The following is a 19,854-nucleotide window of genomic DNA, read 5'->3' as shown; positions in this document are numbered from 1 at the left end:
AAATTTTTTTCATTATTTACTGAAATTAAATTCAAGTTAAGAAGTTCAGAAATATTTCTTAATATGCTTTTGCCTCAGGAAAGGTCACTTTCAGGAGAATTCATTCCAATGGGGATGATCAATACATTTAACCTGTAGCTCTCTTTCAGCCATCGGGTTCTCACCATCAGCAAATTGACCATAGACAATTTATTACACTGCAGATAAAACACAGTTTAAGCCTTAAAGATACCCAAAGCACACAGTCCATGTCCTGAAGCAAGTAATCCCCATTCCTACCTTCAGTTCAGATATCATGTTCAGTATTAAGGTTGTAAAAGTACCTAGAATAATTTTGTCTCATATATTTTCTCAGATGCATCCCCTGCAGGCCTTGGACATGGACATTTCAGGTCTGCAGGCAGGAACAGATGTGGCCTGTGAGTCAATACTTTCTTGTGGTGAGCTCTTAAAGAAACTATGACCCCCAAGATCAAGAGCCTAAAAACTTTGCTATCCCCCAGTTTCCTCCCTTGGGCCTTTCATCTGCCAAACTCTGCAGGAGATACATTGATGTCCACAGCACTACACAGCTGAGGATCTTGGCTAGTTGGTATTTCTAGGAGAAGAGCAATCACAGAAATACTCAGTGTGCACTCTCGTAGTGCTCTGAAGGTGCACAGCTCCCTGCCAAACATAGCCATGGCAACTCCTTACCAATAACTGATACGGCCTTGGAAGTACTTCCTCCCAAACTGGAGGAGAAAACCCCTGAAACCCAGTTCAAACCTGCCCATGGAGCAGTTTCATAAGAAGCTGGGTGTCTGGTAGCTGGTTTTGTGTTCAAGAAACACTGCACCCCATGGAGGTTGAAAAAGTCTTTCACTATCTGCCTGGGATGTGAAAGTCCTAGAAAGCAGGACCCTGATCTCAGGCAGCGTCTCCAAGTTCCAGCCTAGCACAACTAGCAGCATCCAGCACACCTCACGCCAATGCTGGCACTTGCTTACAGGGTACAAATAGAAGAAAAGAGCTCTGGGATTCATTGACTAGACCTGCAAGGAAACACGAGGCCACTCTCTGTGGCATGTTCTGACCAGCTTATTACTCTGCCTTCCCATTAATGAAAAGATCCACTGGCTGCTAATCCAATAGTTGTGTGGCCTTTCAGGAACACATGCAATGTTAGAATGATATGTCATTTTACATTCTCTTGTGGTCCTGGGTAGTTCGTTTAGCTTTCAGGTCCCAAGAGTGGTCCTAAGGAGCTGCATATCCTGGGCACATCCTCCTTCTCCTGATGGGGCTTTGCAGGCCCAACAGACACTTAGAAACAAATAAGGACCCTGACACTTGATTACAGGCCTTTTCATTCCCTCTGGATGCCTGTACTAGACAGAAATGCCAACATGCCTCTCCAGCACTGTCATCCTTCAGAGGTGTGGCATTGCCACTCCCTCCACCATGGCATACTTTTTCCAGAGAGTAGCATGTGGCAGCTATGTCAGTGATAGCATCCAAAATCTACCAAAAGCTTCTGGACAGGTGATCTGTTTTGGTACTAAACCCTAGGCTTTGCTTGTCCTGAGTAGCAGAAAAGACAAGTTATTTTTATATTATTCAGGAAGGATCTTTCTTCTCTAAAGTTAAGATGTACAGGTATGTGTAATGTGAGTAAGTGAGGAGTCATATTTTCTTCCTTTGTTGTTGTCCTCTTTCCCGTACCATAGTCAACACAACCAATGTGTCTCTTTTAGCAGAGCCTGAAACACTCCTAGAAGCAGCACATCTTGGGATGAGTGGCCCACTGCAAGGACTAGGACATCCACATTCACCAGCCATCCACGCTCAGGCAGCTGAACTGTTCTCAGCTCTCAGCTACTACAGCAGTGCCACAATATGTACACAAGTAGGCTTCTTCAGGGATAATTCAGGCCCAACGAGTGGATATCATGGCAGTGAGGACATACCCTGCAAGACAAAAAGCAGAGTGAAAAAAAGAAAGGAAAGGCTGCCAACATTAAAACGGGGTCCCGGCCAAGTCTGAGGAGGAGACAGCATGTGTTTCATTTCGCTGCTGCCTCTGGAGAACTCTCTCAATCGAAGGAACAGACCAATCCAGGTCAGCCTGACCTATGAAATTTGCAGCCGAGGCCATCATGGCCACAGGTGGAGGAGTGGGATTTCCTAACTGCAGAAGAAAAGAAAGCAGAGGCATCTTTTACCAAAAAAAAATGCTCTGCCTTCTACTTGGCTGTCAGCTCCTTTGTTGCACAAGTGAAAGAGAAGTGTATGCAATTTCTTCTCAAAGTGAACAAGCTGTACATTCACTGGTTTATTTTAACTCGTTATTTCCTACCATAGAAGCCCTTCCTGGCCTCTTTCCCCCTTCTTATACAAGCCCATTCTGGCTGTAATGATCTGGGCACAACATAGAATAAGCAGGTGATACGTTGACTATGAGTCCAAGAGGCTAATTCCCGTATAAGTCCTCCAGTGTTACAGAACACTATTTTTTCATTGATATAAGAATATGCAAAAAACAAGCAATATTGCATAACGAAGGTGTCAGCTACCAAAGCTCTACCTTGCAGTCAGTAGTCTGTGAATGCTGTTGCCCTGCAGGTGTCATACCAGATCTGCCTATTCTGGGTGGAGGGTTTGGACACACCAGGAATGTCTAAAATGGTGCTGGATATATGTGTTTATCACCTTCAAATTTTCTGTAAGGGTCTGCAACCAAAAATGGTAAAGTTACTATGTGAGAAGACAATCTGACTCCACCCAGAACATCACACAGCTTGTCACACATCACTTTCCAAGAAGAATAGACTCCAGTGCTTTGCTGTGATTTAAAAATAAATCATGAAAGTGTAATGTAAGTAGGCACCATTGAATTAATATACAATGGAATCGGAAGTCTTTTGATTCACAGTGAACATTAACTGATGCTAATTATATTCTTCATTCAGGAATCTTCAATCTGGGACAAAGGAATATTATGACACAAACTGAAAGGTATTTAATAATGGTCATCTGATAAGGAAATGTATTCTCCAGGCCTTGCTCTTGCTGCACAGCTGGTGTTTAGAGGCCAAAATCATCAGCTCTGATCAGCAGTTTGAAGCGTGAGACAGTACAGAGGACCTTTCAGGTATGGGTGAAGAGGGAAAGGACCTAAAGTCACTGTCTGTGTCCTGAGGTTTTGCTGATGGGGTGTCTTCCACATGGGTTGGTTTCCTGTGTCAGATGAGCCTTGCTTCTACTCTGTCAAGGGTATCTCAGTGGTGTAGATCAAGGATCCAGATGCACAGGGGAGAAACCATGTAGGGCCTGGTCCATTAGGGCTATTTCAACTCCTGAAAGAGCAGACATGCACTCCAAGCTTTTCCTAATTGGAAGATAGGGACAGCACATGGTAGTAGAAGAGCCAAGTGGCCTGTTTGCCTTTGTCATGGTCAGCTTGCATGATGCCTCACATGCATCCCATATTTGTGTCAGATGCCATGCATAGCTCAGAAAATTATATTCCATCTGCTGCGCAAGGAAAGGCAGAGCCATACTGCATAATGGAGCTAGAGCGCTGGCATGTGCAGTATATCATCATGACAGCAAGAAAAAGACCAACCTGATGAAGGGAAAAACAATGGGCTTTGATCAGCTCATAAAACTTTCCCCACACACCATGATTGTGCTGTGCAGTGGTCCAGGGCTGACTTGGACCTAGTTGTCCTTCAGAGAGCCACTCAGCTCTTTTGTACAGGCTGTCTTCTGCCCAGAGCATCCCTGCAGAGAAAGCACGTGAATCACACAGTGTCACATCATTATGCTCAAAGCATACCACATTAGCTGTTGCAATGGGACACTTTGTGCCATTGATCTGGCATGTGATGACACAGAGATGGTTGGACAAAAAGTTGTGCTTGGACCTCCCCTTCCCTGAGTCCGGATGAATGGCAAGATTGTTAGCGCTTTGCTTCAAAGACAGGTGTCCACGGTGATCTTGGGTATGTCACTTAATGTGTCCTGTCCACCTCAGTAGTCCCCTCATGAGTGGATCAAAGATAGGTCTTCTGCTCATAAGACTAACCCAGTGGTTCTGAGTGCTAAGGAGTCCTCCAGGAGACTTCTTTCCTGCAAAGATTCAAGACACCCTGAGGTTTTCCCTGGAGTCATGTATGTGTCTGTGTATTTTTTCCAGGACAAGGGACAACATTGGGAAGGGTTTACCACTTAGATTTCCAATTGCCTTTGTGCTGCTTGCCTTTCTCCTCATATGCCCCTCCTCTCCTTGTATACAGTTGTCTTCTATGATGGTACCATAGCCAGCCCTAGCCTGCCAAGTTCCCTTTCCTGGAGTGCTGATTCCCAGCAAAGTTGCATTTACAGTGCAAACCTAGGAACTTTCAACATCCACTTGGAAAACTCTCTTCAGTCTTTTTATGATAGAGAGATGGTGTCCCATGTGCTTTATTTCCAGGACAGGAAATGGCTATCCATTGGGAAGAGAGAGATGGCACAGACACATCTTTGACAGTTTGTGCCATGGAGTGACACAACATGATTGCAACGGTGGTTGCAACCCAGGACAAAATGGTGCTGTAATTGCTAGTGGTGCATCTCCATTGAGCAGACTGCATTAGCACACCACTGTAGAAATTACAAGGTTATGGACTGCAGTTCTTTAATAACACAGGTAACCACACCATGCCACCCTGTCCACAAATTTATCATACTACAGCATAAAACTACCTAGGTTTTCTGCCCCTGTAATTCCAGCAGGGAAGTGGTCACACAGCTTCATTCCTCTGGCGGTTAGAAACCAGACTAATTTCCAGTCTAAATTTAGACACTGGATTTGGATGCTGTTGCAGCATTGGGAACAGTTGCGAGACTTTACAACACCGTACCTCTAAAGGCAAGGCCGAATGTTTTGCTCAGTTTTCACGCATTTAAGAGAGTACGCAATGCCACCTACTGGCATCAAAATGGAAGATTTAACTGCTCTAGTGGGTTGGTGCGATGGAAAGATCACAAAGGAGAAGGCTGTCACTGTTCTTCAGATGGTCTTTTGCAGCTGAAAGCGAGGTGGAGGCAAACAGGAGCTTTTCTCCTCACAACTGTTACTCGGTTAAGCTCTGTAGGAAACATTTAGTGGCTGACTCGCTTTCATAGTTTGAGAATGAATAGTGAGGAAAGCAGCAACTAGACCTGGTGTTGATGGGCAGCCTGAGTACCAGGACATCCCCTGAACTTCCCCAGAAGGTGAACATGCAGTGATTAGGTGAAATTACAACCTTGTCTAGCAATATTTGTAGGTGAATGCAAACTGGGTGTAGGGAAAGCTTCTGAGGAAGGCAAGAATTTTATGCATCTTCAGGGACTGAAGGATCAGGACTTCATTTCAGAAGTCATAAATGGAAATTTAAGACTATGCCTCAAATACTAAATGTCTTGGTGGATGGGCAGCTGGGTAATTCCACTCTCCTAATAACACACGGATACAGAAACATTTGCAAATAATAGACTTAAAACACACAAAGAAAAATAACAAAACCTATAACTAAACTAAGGAAGTCCCTGGTACAGGATATTCTGTTTGTGTGGGTTCCCTAATCCCATCTCGAGAGGTCGAGTGCACTGAGGTAAGCACTTATCCAAGAGTTAATGTGCCAGTGGAGAGTATTTACAGGGTGTTGATTATTTCCCAGCCCTGCTCCCTCTGAAGTCATGAGAGGTATATAGGGTGCCACAGTGTGCATATGCACAGCCTCCTCCTGCTTCGGAGAGTATGCTGGTCTCCAAGGAGCAGGGGAAGCAACGCCCTGGGACACTACTGCCAGAAGCCAAGCCAGAGCCCTTTCCCCTGACAGGGTGAAGGAAGATGCCAGAGCTGGCATTGCACCAAAAGCCCTCCCAGGGAAGACCCCATGCTTTTCCTTTAGCAGACACCAGTCTGCCTGACCCTGAAAAGGGTAGCTATGACCATTTTGACAGCCCCTGTTACTGCAAGCACAGTTATTGACCCAGGCACCCAGCCCAGAGCCAGCTCTGTGTCCCTGGCTGCACCTGAGAAAGACTTTCTCCTTGGTCTGACAAGGTTTCCTTTCCGGTCCTCCTTCTTGCCCCAGGGCAGGGATAGTTGGGTTGTAGCAGAGACATACACAAAGGATGTGGGCATAAGACCAGGATGGGTCCTGCTGAAAGCACTGGCAGTCACACTTGTTGCACAGACTAAATGAGACAAAGTTTACTGTTTCTGCTGTGCTCCTGGGCTTCTCTGGAAGAAGCACGGTGGCAGCAGAAGTGTAGCACAGCCCAGGGCCAGCCTTGCAGACTCCAGGAATCTCCAACCAAGCCAGAAACCACTGCAAATTTCTTACACCTTTGTCTGCAGCACTTGCTCCTCATCGCAGCTGGAGTCTGACGTAAGGCTCAGTGTACCGTAGGTCTTGGCCAGCTCCTGCATTCCAATCTCTTGCTTCTGGCAATGTGGCTGAGCGAATGCACACAGATGTCTGGCCAGTTTTTAATGCAAGAAAATGACTGTCAGGTCTAGAAATGGGGCTTCTTCCTTGCCTATTTCCCATCTCCCAGGAGATGCTGCTTTCTGTCTCCTTTTAGTGTTGTCACAGATCAGGGCTTTCAGTGGGTGGATTAAAACAAGGGATATTTGTACTGCCCAGCCATACCCTCTGTCTGCCCCAGGCTCAAACAAAAGCAGGTAGCACCATGCAGAGTGCAAACACCCAAGACAGCTGGAGACAGACAGGGAAAGGGGCTGCAGTGTCTCTGGGGCTGTGACCAGGCTGTTGCAGCGGTGAACACAGATCAGAGCAGTGCCTGCCAGCTCCCAAGAGGATGGGCCTGTATTTGCTCCTCTCAGTCAGAGGTTCAGCAGCAGCAGCCACAGCACGACAGAGTTTCTTACTCCCAATGAGCCCTTCGGGTGGCCACCATCCTGCCAGCACCTCTAGGTCCCATAGTCTTCTCTTGCTGTCACCACCAGGGCACAATTGTCAGAGTTGTCTAAAACAGCTGGACAAAGGAAGCAGCAATGATGTACTACCACTACCAGCTGTGGGGTCTTGGTTCCTAAAAGGTTTCCAAATGGTGGGCACTGAGTGCTCACAGCCTGAATGGCACTGCTGGTGAAACATATTAAGGGCTGATCCATCTTTTGTGTTGGCTCCCCCCATATCCTCTTTGCTCCATTTCTGTGGGCTGGCTGATTGTACAGCTAGAAAAATCAGTAAAGTCCTTGGAACTTCTAGGTCCTTGGAAAATCCATCCTGTTGAATTTAGACAGCTGTATAGAAGAACCACCCTTTCAGCATCTTGCTAATGGTTGCTGGCATCCACATGTAGCAGGAAAAACCTGAGGTGTTGCAAGGAGGGAGCCTAGAAATGCATATAGCAAAGAAAGGCACTGAGCAGTGATGAAGAAGTAGTACACTGGAGGCAAAGCAGAGCAGCATGTAGTGCATGAGGCACTAACAGCTGCTGTCAGTCCTTACAGCTAATGTGTCTGTCTGACTGCAGGTGTCCCTTCTGACCTCTTTCCTAAAAAATTAGTGGAATTAGACACCATGGTTCATAGTTACAGGTTTTACTCCTTCATTGCCCTGGTTGGATCCTGCCCTGTCCTTCTACATGATTTTTGTGCCTGCCCCTAAAAGGAGAAATCAATACCTGAGTTATGAAATAAAAATGGTTCCCAAGAACAACAGAGAAGTACTGAGAGTCCCCAGTGACTATAAACAGATTAAAATAGGTGAGGTCACATCAGTTTACACAGTGGAGTGTCTGCAAATTGTACTATCACTACAAGTTAATAAGATGAACACTCAATTAAATGTATACAGATAGTTTGTTGCTGTTTAATTCCCTGTCCAGTTCTTATTAATATTTTGTGATACCAGACCCTGCATTAAAAGAGATTACAACTAATTGCTGTTTAACTGGCTGAGATTGAACATGTCTCTATAAATGCATTCACTCTGTCCCCTGCCACCTGTTTCTGAAATAATTAGTTGCAAAGAAAAAAAAACAACCAAACAAACGAAAAATCAACAAAACCAAAAACAAACAAACCCCATAAAATCTGAAAGAGTACAAGTCACACTTTTGGTAATATTATTATATTTCACACCAGCCTTACTTCAAAATGCATTTAGGCACAGGCTCTATACAGTGTTATCTATGGCCAGGGCTAAAATTGCATTGAAACCAAAGGACCTGAAGTCATTCAGAATCAGTGCAGCCAAAGCACTGTAAAAAAATATTTTTTTCCAAGATAGACAGCGGATTTAGGCAGTGGTTTGGAAGCGACTGCTTCATTTTTTTTTTTTTCTGCCACATTATTTCCTGCACAATCTCACACTCCAGGACATAATAGGATGTGTATCTCATAGCCTAGTTGTTTTAATGCAACTTCAGGTGCATTGGTGCTGCAAGGTGAACATGCTAAGATGAAACATGGAGGTACTACTTCATTTCAGGTCCAGTAACACCTTTTCAAGAGATGGACTGGGCATCTGATTACAGTAATGTCTTAAGTCACCTGAACCTAAACTAAATCCATATCATACAGCAATCATGGGTTAGCGAGGTGTTTGCATATTGCCAGAATGAGGACTAACGTATTACAGTACAGGAGGAGCCTCAGACCAAGACCTTCATGGGCAATGGAGACAGCATTACATTTGAGAAATAGCTAAAGGCTGTCCCTGTGTGCAAGGGGAAGAGGAGCAGAATGGACCCCCCCATTTTCACTGACCAGACGGCAACCTAGCAGGGTTGATGCTGACCTGAGCTGCAGCAGAGCCCTCCACTCATAGTTACCATCCAGGCCCTGGAGCAATTTACTTGCCATGCACCATCTCCAGAACAGACAGGGACTCTTGTCAGCATTTAGCCACAAGCTGCAGACATTTAACTGTCAAATTCATCACAGCATTATGGGTACAAAACCCCAGGACATTCCCCAGATCCTACCTCTGCCCAGCTCTTGTACTCAACAGCCTACTGAACTCCTGTTCACTTGGGAGGCTTTCCAACACAGTATCTTGTTGGGCTGATGTTTATAGGTGTGTTGAGCTGCTTACAGACTAAGCACAGCACCTACTGCTATCGTCTGCAGTCCCATCCAATTTAGGAACTCACTGTTCATCTGGTAACACCTAATTAATTCCAGAAGAGATGCCATTAGCTGCAAGCTATCAAGGGTACATTGCCCACAGTGAGACTGAAAACCATGCATGTAGAGATCTCTCCAGACACAACCAGCAAGGTGCCTCTCATCCAGCCTTTACAAAGAGTCAAGCATGGGCTTATACTGATTCTTTCACCACCATGTATTTTTCATGAATTTGGGACAAGGTTTCAGTTATGATGCAAGAACAAGATCTGCATACCTCCATTATTTGGGGAAAACGAGTTCAGCATGGTGCCAGCAGAAATAATATCACTACCTATTTTCATAGCAGAGGGTAAAAAGAACCTCAGGGAGCTTAAAGCCCAACAGGGGCCCATCCTGAGCAAATTCATACAGAGACCACCATGGAGCCCAGAAAAAATACAGTGTTCTGTTCTGGCTATCAGCAAAAGGTATTATGAGTAATGCCTCTGCAAAGTCTCTGCAGAGAGGGAAGGGGCAGGACAAGAGGTGTGATTGTTTTTATACTCCCCATGTGAAGAAAACCAAAGGTATAATACTGTGTCTGAGCACATTGCCCTGTAATGGTACATGAAATGCCCATGAGTAAGGACATTGAGAAAACCAGAATGGGCATTTGAGGCTAGAATCGGAGCAGATGTCTGGTACTGAGAAAAGTGGAGAGCTCAATCTGTTTAGCTCTTCAAGAAGTAACTAAATAGGCCATGATTGCAGTACAAAACTACCTCTGTGGGAGAGAAAATTCTGGATCTTGAAAGGCTGTTTAATCAAGCAGAGAGAGGTACAATAGGAACCAATGGCTGGAAACTGAAGTCAGATGTTTACAGGGAGTTTAGAAATACTTCTAAAATTAAGGAGAAATTAACCATTTGGTAGAAGGTATCAAGGGCGGCATCTTTAGACCCCCTCCTGGGAGTGCAAAGCTTGGCTCATCTATTGTGCTGACATACACACTACTGGGGCAATACAGGGAAGTTTCCACCTGTAAAGAAAGGGTAAATGGTATAATAGCACCTCCACCATATCTTTGTTACCTTTGATTTCCTTCACATTATACACAACAGGAGGTGAGTGAGGCTAGGCTTTTCAGTAGCACCATTACCAACATGCTTCTGTTTGGTCACTTCAGCCCACTAGAGGACTTTGCAGTTATACCTTGCTATCTCTCTCGGTGGAATTTTTGGTTTTGTCTTCTCTCCTTCTTTTTTTAAAGGAAGAAACACCTCCTGGAGCCCTGGAATCCTAGCCATATTTTTTTCCACATGGCTCTTGCTATACTTTCCACACTTCTGCTCTTAGGAGAGCAAAACGTCATTACCAGTTCAGCCTTACAGTGTGAGAGAAGGACACTTTTGGCTAATTTACATCTAAGTGAGCATTTGTCAGAGTAAAGAATAAAGGTCTTACTGTGCAAAATGGCTCCTGTGGCAGTACTAATCAATACCTGTTTGATGGATTGCTTGCCAGGACTCTTTCAGGCACATCATTTCAGCTGCTAGACTTTCTGCTTGCTCACTGCTTAACAAAATAAATAGAGATGAATCATGGTATTTAACATAAAACTCCAACTCAGAATCAAAGCTGTTTAAAATGCACAGTGGTTTACCCCACTCCATCCTTCCTTTTTGTTTGCTCAGGAAGAATGTTAAGTCCTGGCTCTTCTGGAGCAGGCACAAGGCTTGAATGATAACTGCTTCACCAAGAACTGCCCTTTCCTCTGCAATCAGTGACTGTATTCCCCACACAGCGCTCCATTCCTCATTGCCCCCTGAATCAGGAGCCATCTGAGGAAGAAAGAATTGAGATGTATGCCTGCGTGGCTGATGGGAGGGTGATATTTCACATATGCCTTTCTTAGCTGCTGTGATGCAACACACAAACTGTTCCCTCTGCTCCTGCACCTATTGTGCTACTAATCCATGTGAAAGCTCTCGTCACCCAACTGTCCCCACCTGCAACTACATCAGATTTGAAACTACAAGAGCCAAGAAAGAGTGAGGTTTTTCAGAAGTACTTGGCTTCTCAGTAATAATAAATAGGTGTTTGGCTCTCCAGAAATTCATATTTCTATACAGAAACATAGTTGGTTGCTGATTTTTTTTATCTGGCTTTTAAATGGATAACAATTTTCTTGAAACCCTATACGCCTACAGCCCATTAGTAGTCTTGAAAAGGGTGAATAATCACAGCAGCAACTTTTTTTTTGGCCAAAGAGGAACATCAAGCTCCATCTAGCAAGTTCTTCCCCCCTCTGTTATCTTGCCAACCCCATCACGACCCTGCAGCACAACTTGGACAACAAGGCAGGAAGTTTGAATTGATGTGGGATGTGTTTCCTGGGTCTGAGTAATGATTCATGAATTCCAAACGCTGACACCAGCAAAAGACCTCAAGGCCCAGGCTTGGGGCTAGGGATGGAGATGCCAGTGCTTCCTCCATGCATCCCCTGGTTGCCCTTGCCCCTGCATTCTTTGTGAGCCTCCTCTGCTGCCTGCTCCCTTGTTCTCCAACAGCCAGAACCACTTGCCAGGCTCCTGTGAGCCAGACTTCTTCCTTTCAAGCCCTCCCACAGCATATTTCCCGTGCCTCCCTCCCAGAGCACTGCTGTCCCTTGGGCTGTGACAGGGTTTTTTCACGCTGAGAACACACTTTGAGCTCTGCTCTGGCACAGTTGTGGGGCTCCCAACTTTTCCCTTCCCTCCCCAAGGGCATCTGTGGCAGATCATCTCTGCCATGCCAGACAGGCCCATGCAGCTGCCCAGACAGGACGTGAGCTCGTCCTCTGCCTTGGGGGAGCAGGGCTCACTGCTGCTGTGACCCATCTGACTCCTCCAGCAGCGTCGGCAGAGCAGAGCAGGCAGGTGCCTGGCAGGGGATTTGCCGTGTGTTCTGTGTACAGTGCAGGTCACGCATCCCCTCCCTGCCCTCCAGATGAGTGTGGGGGAAATTTCCCAACAGCCCCATGCAGCTCAGGACAGCCAGGATGGTGCTGCTAGTGTGAGAGCTAACAGGGAGCAATGTGTCAACTGGTAGCTGGTGAATCAAGGATGTGCCCTGATAATCTGGGCTCGGATGGGACCAGACAACATCTTGGCAAGAGAGCATTGCAGCCATGCACCGGCAGGGACAGTCCAGGTAGCCAGGAAAGCCAGCAGGCAAACGGTGGGGAGTGTGGCATCAAGAGGCACTGCACCCTGTTGCAGTTTAGGGTTTCGGAGCAGAGTGTTACATGCTGGCATGCGTTGGGGAAGCAGAAGCACACAGGGTCTGGATGTTCTTGGGGGCATGCATGCACAGAGTTGGGGGCAGTGGCATTTTGGAAGAGTCAGAGAGGAAATCTGACTTGGAAAATTTGGTGGGTTTCAGACACAGCTCAGCTCCACAGAGGATCAAGGGGGTCTTTCAGCTTGAAAGCTCTCCCTCAGCACCCCCACCTTGCCATCCTTCACTTTCAAGGGAGGCAGTCTGGGGACACATGTAGAGATCCCGTAACTGTATAGTACTGGAAGAGATCAGAACAGAAAACCACCCTTCTTCATCCTGTTGGAGTTCTTGTGTTGTTTTTGACAACAGTACAAATACCTTAAGGCTACACAGCACATGTCAAGGATACCTCACAGCAAGCGTGGCACATTTTTTCAAGTGAAAAGCAGTTTACCTAGGCACAAGGTGCATCCCTTGAAACCTTTTCATCAGGCCTTTCCTAGCTCAAATGCATGGGAATCGTAGGTTGACGTTTGCTGGAGCACCCTTTGCAAAAGCTGGGACTCACCACACTAAAGTACACAGCGAAGTCAGGCAACTCATCTGGTGTGATGACAGCTTAGTGCCAGTAATAATAACCCCATCCAGTGCTTTGCAGACTGAGCAGCACTGGCTCTACCACATAATCAACAAGGTCATTTCAAGCCTTAAAATCAGGGACTATTTCTTGCTTTCATTACCCAAGGAAAAATCTCGCACTCAAAATACTTTGTTATAGTTTTGGTAAATCCTTTGGGTTTCAGTATCCTTATCCCTCCTCTTTAGCTTTGTTGTAATGTGACATACCCATTTTTAATAATTTCTGTGTAAGTGAATTCTTTAAATTATACATAAAGAATTCAAAAACAATCAGAGAACTCAAATATTTCATATTAAAAATAAATGTTTTATGATTGCTTACAGAGTGAAATTATTAAAGAAGCCTTGGCCAATGCTGTATAATTTATGCTATGCTTAAGCAGGAAAAGAGAGGCTAGTGCTTAGATTTGTTTGAAGTTATGCTTTCCTTTTCCCACCTGTCAGGATGGAAGCCATCGCCAGGGCAGAACTAATCTCCACTCTCAATCCAAGCAGTCTCTATTTTTGTTTATTGTGCATAACAACAGTTTTAAGAACAGCTAACAGTAGCAATGTTCTGACCATGGGAAAATGGCCACAATGTCCCTGTTTCTTTGTCTTTGTTTATGTCTTTCTATTTCTATTATGTCTTTCAATTTTGTCTGCTGATCTTCATGCTCTGCAGACAGCCAGTGCATCCTGACCCTATTATCATTTAATGGCAAAAAGTCCAATAATAACAATAAAAACAAAAAAGTCCTCTGAATTTCAACTTGGGTATAAATCTTTGGATCAAAGCCACAGTCTGGAGGCATGGGAGGCTTACACATTGCTTAGCATAGCAGTACTCTGAACTCAGGTGATGACTGTAGCACAAGTGACTGCAAACACATCTGTCCAGTTCTACTGCTTGGTCTGAAACGGGTTCTGCACTAAGCTAAGAAAGCAGCACATACGCTAGAGGTGTTAGTCTTAATTGCAGAGATTCATCCAGATGCAACATTTTTTCTAATGGCAATTCAGAACTAAACAAACTGAGAGCAAGAATGAAGGATAAGACCAAGAAGGGATGATCTTCATACAGGAAGTGTAGCTGTCAAAGTACTCAAGGCAGCTAAAAAAGGAGTGTGATAGAAAGTGATACACTGCCTTTTCTGGGAGAGGGGAATTCACCTTCTATATGTGCTCACAAATTCCTGGGTGACCAAATTACTTAGGCTTTTTGTGCTTCATTTTCCACCTAGAGGACAATACCATGGAGAGAAGATACAGTATGGTCAGTGAGCACAACAATAAAAGCACTGAGGGGCACAGATAAACAAGGGATGACATACTCCAGTGAGACAATGCTACAAGTAATACCAGCAGCCAAACAAATTTGGTGTTTTCTCACACCCATCACAGTCAAAAAAGGAACAGCAATTACCATACTAGTACTTCACCATCCAAAGTGGGACAGGGAAAGAACTGCAGAAACTCACCAGGCCTCAGAGCTGAGGAGATGTGCATTAAAAATTGTACTTCAACAGGAGATACATGAATGGACAAGGAGGGACATGGGGTTTTTAATCCTTTCTCATTTTAATGTCCCTTGGCAAAGTCAGGGTTCCCATGGGTGGAATGACAAATGAAAATCCCATTACATGGGAGTGGATTTGGTTTTCTTAATTTTTTCAAATCCATTTAGATGAGCAGTGGATCAGGGCAAATTTATAGGGGAAGATTTCTAGGTTTGTCACCCCACTGAATCTACAGTTTGTTGCCCACAAAGCTCAATTCTCAGCTGATTAAAGCCAGTAGATGTCCTCTGCCTTTAGGATCTGAGTGATCTTTCCTTGACCTTGCCAGACCTGGGGTCAGTAGCCTCCACCATGGTTTCAACATCCAGAATTTTTCAAGTCGAACTCCTTAATGCTTGAATTAAGATGATATTTAAAGCCCTGAAATTCAAGGAATCAGCCCTGGTGAGTCAGAGGGAAAAGACTGCTCCTTTGATTGATCACATCTGTGACTCAAAGCCAAGTACACATTTGAACAAGTTAAATTGTCCCCAGGGCTCATAAAACACCGTGCCAGGCCTTCTGTGTTTTGCATCAAAGTCATACCAGTCTCTGAAAGCCAAGCAGTTTGCAAATCATAAGGATTAATATTTACTACTATTGAATGTACATGGATGAAGCCCCTGCCCTAGAGAGTTTGCAGTTTAAATAATACAGGCAGAATGGCATGCACACATGCAGCTCTGGCCTTAGTCTGCTCCTGGGGAAGCTGAGGGTGAAACCTCCCTGGCTCCTGGGCACAGAGGCAGATCATGGCAGGGGTGTGCTAGAGCTGGCACCTCAGACTCCAGGAACTCCTACCTGGAGGACTGGACCTTTCTCTGTAATCATGAGAGGCTGAGCCCCAGACTGCGTGGTTGGTACATGCGAACATGCAAGCCCCTGCAGGACTTCTGCAGCTACTAATGCTTGTCAAGGAGGCCCTGTCAGTCAGACTACACACTGATCTAAGCATCAAGACAAATCTGATGAATCACAAGTGCAGCAAGAGCCCACTGCAAAATATCTCTAGGTACTTGTTTGTGCCAGATCTCTTCGAAAGTTCAAGAGAAATTATCTAAAGATGTGAATCAAATTGTTGTGGGGTTTCAAAAAGGGATTCAGCTTGTATGTTCAGATTTAAAAAAGGGATTCAGCTTGCCTCACTCCAGAAGCTAGGCTGCATGGAGGCCACCCTGCCTCTGAATCAGGGTGCCCACAGAAGTGTTCAGTGCAGTGCAGCTCACTCATTTTAAAGCAGTTACCTCACTTCAGGCATGGCTATCCAGTCAAGCCCTTTGTGGTGGCATCAGTTCCCATGTAGAAGTGAGGAGACTTTGAGTTGCAGTGGAGCTCAGCTATTACGTTCCTGAAAAGTGGCTCCACCCAGCGTGTGCTGCGGCTCCAAAGGTTGGTCAACTCATCTTACCTTCCTGACTGTGTGCTGAGAAGCCCTAAGAGAAATGATGAGAGACCAAATGGAAAGTTAGTGAACAAGCGAGTCACTATTAACCAAGGGTGCCCTCCATGACAGGCAGACATGTATCCTGGGGACAACGCAATGGTCCCCAGTCTTCACACACAAAGCAGTGGAGATGCTATGGCTGCGAGACTTAAGCAGCAGGTTGAGTAGAAAGCCAAAGCCTCAAACTCCCCAGCTCCACAGGCAGATGCCTGTGGTGTCAGCCAGAGAGGGTCGAGTGCCCCAGGCTGGAGAAGGGCAACGTAGCTCACTGAAGCAAAGCCACGTTTCTCAGAGAAGCCATCGCAGATGAAGCTCCTGGGGAGGCTGAAGCTGACCAGGAGTGCATGCATTGCTGGCTGGCTAGGCCCTCTGCAGAAGAGCATTTCCCATCCACCTGCAAAATCCTCTGTATTGCTGTAGCCCAACATTTTCAGTCTCTCCAGTGTCTTCAGGGTTACCCGCTTACCTGCAGGTGAATGAGTAGCTAGGGGTTATGTACCATAAACAGCTGCCTCTGTGGCTTCATTGTTCTTCTCAGCTTCCAGAGTTGGAAGTTTGGACCCCAAAACAGATCCAATGAGGGATGGTCAGAAAACTAGCCTGCAAGGAGTTTGGAGAGAAAAAGAAAGCAGCAGCTAAGGAAAACAAAGCTCTCCAAGGTTTCAGTGTACCAGGTCCTCATCATCTGCCTACATTTTGCCCACACACAGTTTAATCAGCATGCTGGGAATCCTGGCTCCCTGCCAACAGGAATGCGGATTCTGACAAATTGTCTAAAGTGCAGTCAGAAATTGCAGCTAAACAGAAAGGGAGCACTTTTTTTTTTTTTTTTTTCATGTGTGTGTATATGGGCTTATGTTTTTTTTTCCCCTGAAACAATTACAACTTCTAACTGCCACCCACGCCTCAGTTGCCTGAGAAACGCAGCGTGGGTATGGCTGTGGTAATAAGGACTCAGGTTCACACCATGCTTGCTATCATTGGCAAGGACCCTCACAGAACTGTCCCAGCAGGATGTTTTAGCCCAGACATGGAGAGAATTCCCGCCCAAGGCACAGGTCACTGCAAGTTCCTGCCACGGTGAACATCTCTTTGGGAGAAGCCAAGGGTGCAGTAGTTGATGTCTTTATTATTCTGGTAATTATGCTGGTAATGGCCCTGGCTCCATCCACCCCAGCCTCAGTACTTGTACTTGTGTGTGAGGTGCCTGGGATGGGATGAGATGGGATGGGAAGCAATGTGCACCAAGAGCTGGGTATCACGCATGAACTTCTGCCTTGATGGGAGCATTTTCTACACCCACCCTCACAGCAGCATCCCCTATCATCACCTGATCAAAACCACTTCTCAAATGACAGGGCATGTGTCTGTGCTTAAGACTGTACCCACAAATATCCAGAGTCACACATTGGTTAACAAGTCCTGGTTGGAATTACCCTAAAAAGAGAAAGAGTGATTTTTCACATTGGACACCCGGGCAGAGAGAAGAAGGTTGCTCAAGCAGACTAAAAATACTCACCTTCCCAAAGAGGTGACAGAGCATCTCTACTGAACACTTCTGAGTTCAACATCAAAAGGTAAGGCAGATCAGAAAGATGATTTCTGACTGAACAAAGACATTTTCTTGGAGGCAAGAAAATAACCACTGACCCACCCACACAAGCCCACATATTTTGAACAATCTCTGTATAGTGATGAAGGGAAAATGGGCTTCAGCTCAGTTTTGGGAGGTTTTTCTGCCCTTTCCAGCAGAGCCATTCCCCATCTAGCAGACAGTACACAGAACTGGAGATGACGCCGTCTTCCAAGCTACTAAGTAGAGGAAGGAATATTTATCTTTGCCAACTCTGAGCAGTTTTCTCTGAAGGCCAGCACACAGCACACTCTCCCGACCCCAAGGCAAACCTGACAGTGTTCACAGTGCCTCTGCAGACAATGGGGGAATGAGAACTTTTCAGCAAAAGAGCACTTGGATAAAGGGAGGTGTTAGGCAACCTTCACAGGTAGCTGCTCCTTTCTTATTAATGGATTACCTTTTCCAACTGCTAAGTAAATATGTGTACTGTTCAGTTACCTCCCATGCTTTTTCTGTACAATCTTGTTCAGTTTTTTTCTTGCTTCTGGCTTTCAAACAGTTCCTGGTTGCTCTCCTCCTAGACAAACCCTCCTTGCCACCTTCTTTTCCACAGTTTTCAGTCCCTGGTGATATATGCTGCTCTATTCTGTAGTATTCTAGCCATCTGTAACAGTACGTTTCACCTACACTTCAAGACTGCACAGATAAAGGCCTACCAGTGCCTTTACATGTGCAGACAAGTAGTGTTTGTTCTTTGGGAAAAAACATGATGCTGGTGCATTATAAAAGTCTGTCCCCGAGATTTTAATCCACAGACCTTGCTTTTCCAATGTGCCCTTTTTACTGTTATTTTTGCATTCTCAAGACTCATCCTTTTTAGCTTGTGATCACTGGCAAAAGTCCTGCATAATTTGAATATTTTAAAATATTCTTACAAACATCCTTGCAATTGTCTAAGTCATTAAACTTCTTGTGGCTGAATCAAGTTAACACTAGGTAAGAACAGTCCTGGGGCCTTTGTCTCTGTGTAACTTATTTCAGGAAGCAACTACCTCCATTTAGACTGCAAGATCAAGTTGTAAGTGATTTAGGAAACTACAGTGTTTAGTGATTAGGCAACACTTTACTATGAAGCTGGTCAATGTATTAAGTAATCAATGTTCTGATTATCAAATAAACACATCAGTATTGCTAATCTGCAATTATATTATTTTCCACCCTATTACACAAAGTTATAAAGCTGTTAATCTAACACTTTTAAATCTTATGAATCACACACATCTACTATTCACTTAGAAATCCACCACCTTTCTCTCCCCAAATGACCTATCATCAAGGTGGAAATGTGTCTCTCAGCAGCCCACTTCTCACGCTTAAGTTTTTTAGACACGGACCTGATGGAAAGCCCGACAGGGAGTCCCACCAGCTCGGGCGTGCAAGTCAGCATTGCTGTCATCTGTAGGCACCTGAACTTTGCCTTGCAGAAGATTCCCCCACCTTTTGTTATTTACCTTATTTTCTACCTTCTTCATCATTGTTTCTGTTTCTGGAACAGCCTTTTTATCACCCTCATACCTCCCTTTCTCTGACCAAGCTCCTCCTGAAGACATGACACATCCCTTGTTACTTTTTCCTTGCTGGCCCAATTCAGCAACTTCTGCACCAAAGTCTGGTGTTTCCAAAGTTGTTACTGGGGCAACCTCAGCCTTATACAGTATTACTGATACACCCTGCCTGGGTACAGGGGGCCAAAAATTCCCCACAATTTTTTAGTTCATAATAGCAACACACTACCTTACACATTCTCTGAGGCAAATCAGTCTACTTAGCCTTGATTCTTTCACCTCATCCTGTTTTTTTTCATCTCATTTTTCTGTCTTGTCAAGAGCAGACCAGCAAAAGAAAGATCCACAACACATATGTACCTGATTCACTCAAAACCTAGCTGTGGAATGGGACCAGAATAGATGTCCTAAAATGAACATGACCTTGAAAGCAAACCTGTCGCAGTGGCTAGCTGTTTTGCAGCAGTTCACATTTTCTAGGATAGCCTCTTTTCTGGGAAAAATGGCTAGTATAGTGGCTAGCATAATTTGAGAAACATCAGTTTAGCAACAAATGTGAAGAGCTGGAACATGTGATGGCCTGACAAATGAAAACCTGGGTCATCATTGTATCATTCCACTTCAAGCTCTACCTTAAAAGCTACTGGGTATATTTGCCCTTTCCTTACCCTTTAGGAGGCCACTGCAGTACATCAGCACTCTGCTGGGTAAGAACTTCCTACCCATTTCTA

The 19,854-nt window shown here is 45.0% G+C and overlaps 1 protein-coding gene across 1 annotated transcript in view; it reads right to left on the bottom strand.

Moving 5' to 3' along the window:
* Positions 1-1,914: 1,914 nt before the first annotated feature.
* PSD3 (pleckstrin and Sec7 domain containing 3) overlaps positions 1,915-19,854 on the bottom strand; it is a 133,147-nt gene continuing 115,207 nt past the window's right edge. Inside the window, exon 17 of the mRNA XM_033009255.2 lies at positions 1,915-1,950. Coding sequence (XP_032865146.1) covers positions 1,930-1,950 — 21 coding nt within the window. The 3' untranslated portion in view covers positions 1,915-1,929. The remainder of the gene's footprint in view (positions 1,951-19,854) is intronic.

Source organism: Tyto alba, unplaced genomic scaffold, assembly GCF_018691265.1.
Source record: "Tyto alba isolate M040663 unplaced genomic scaffold, T.alba_DEE_v4.0 Super-Scaffold_13, whole genome shotgun sequence".
Classification (NCBI taxonomy): Eukaryota; Metazoa; Chordata; class Aves; order Strigiformes; family Tytonidae; genus Tyto; species Tyto alba.
This window is presented reverse-complemented; position numbering and strand designations above follow the sequence as displayed.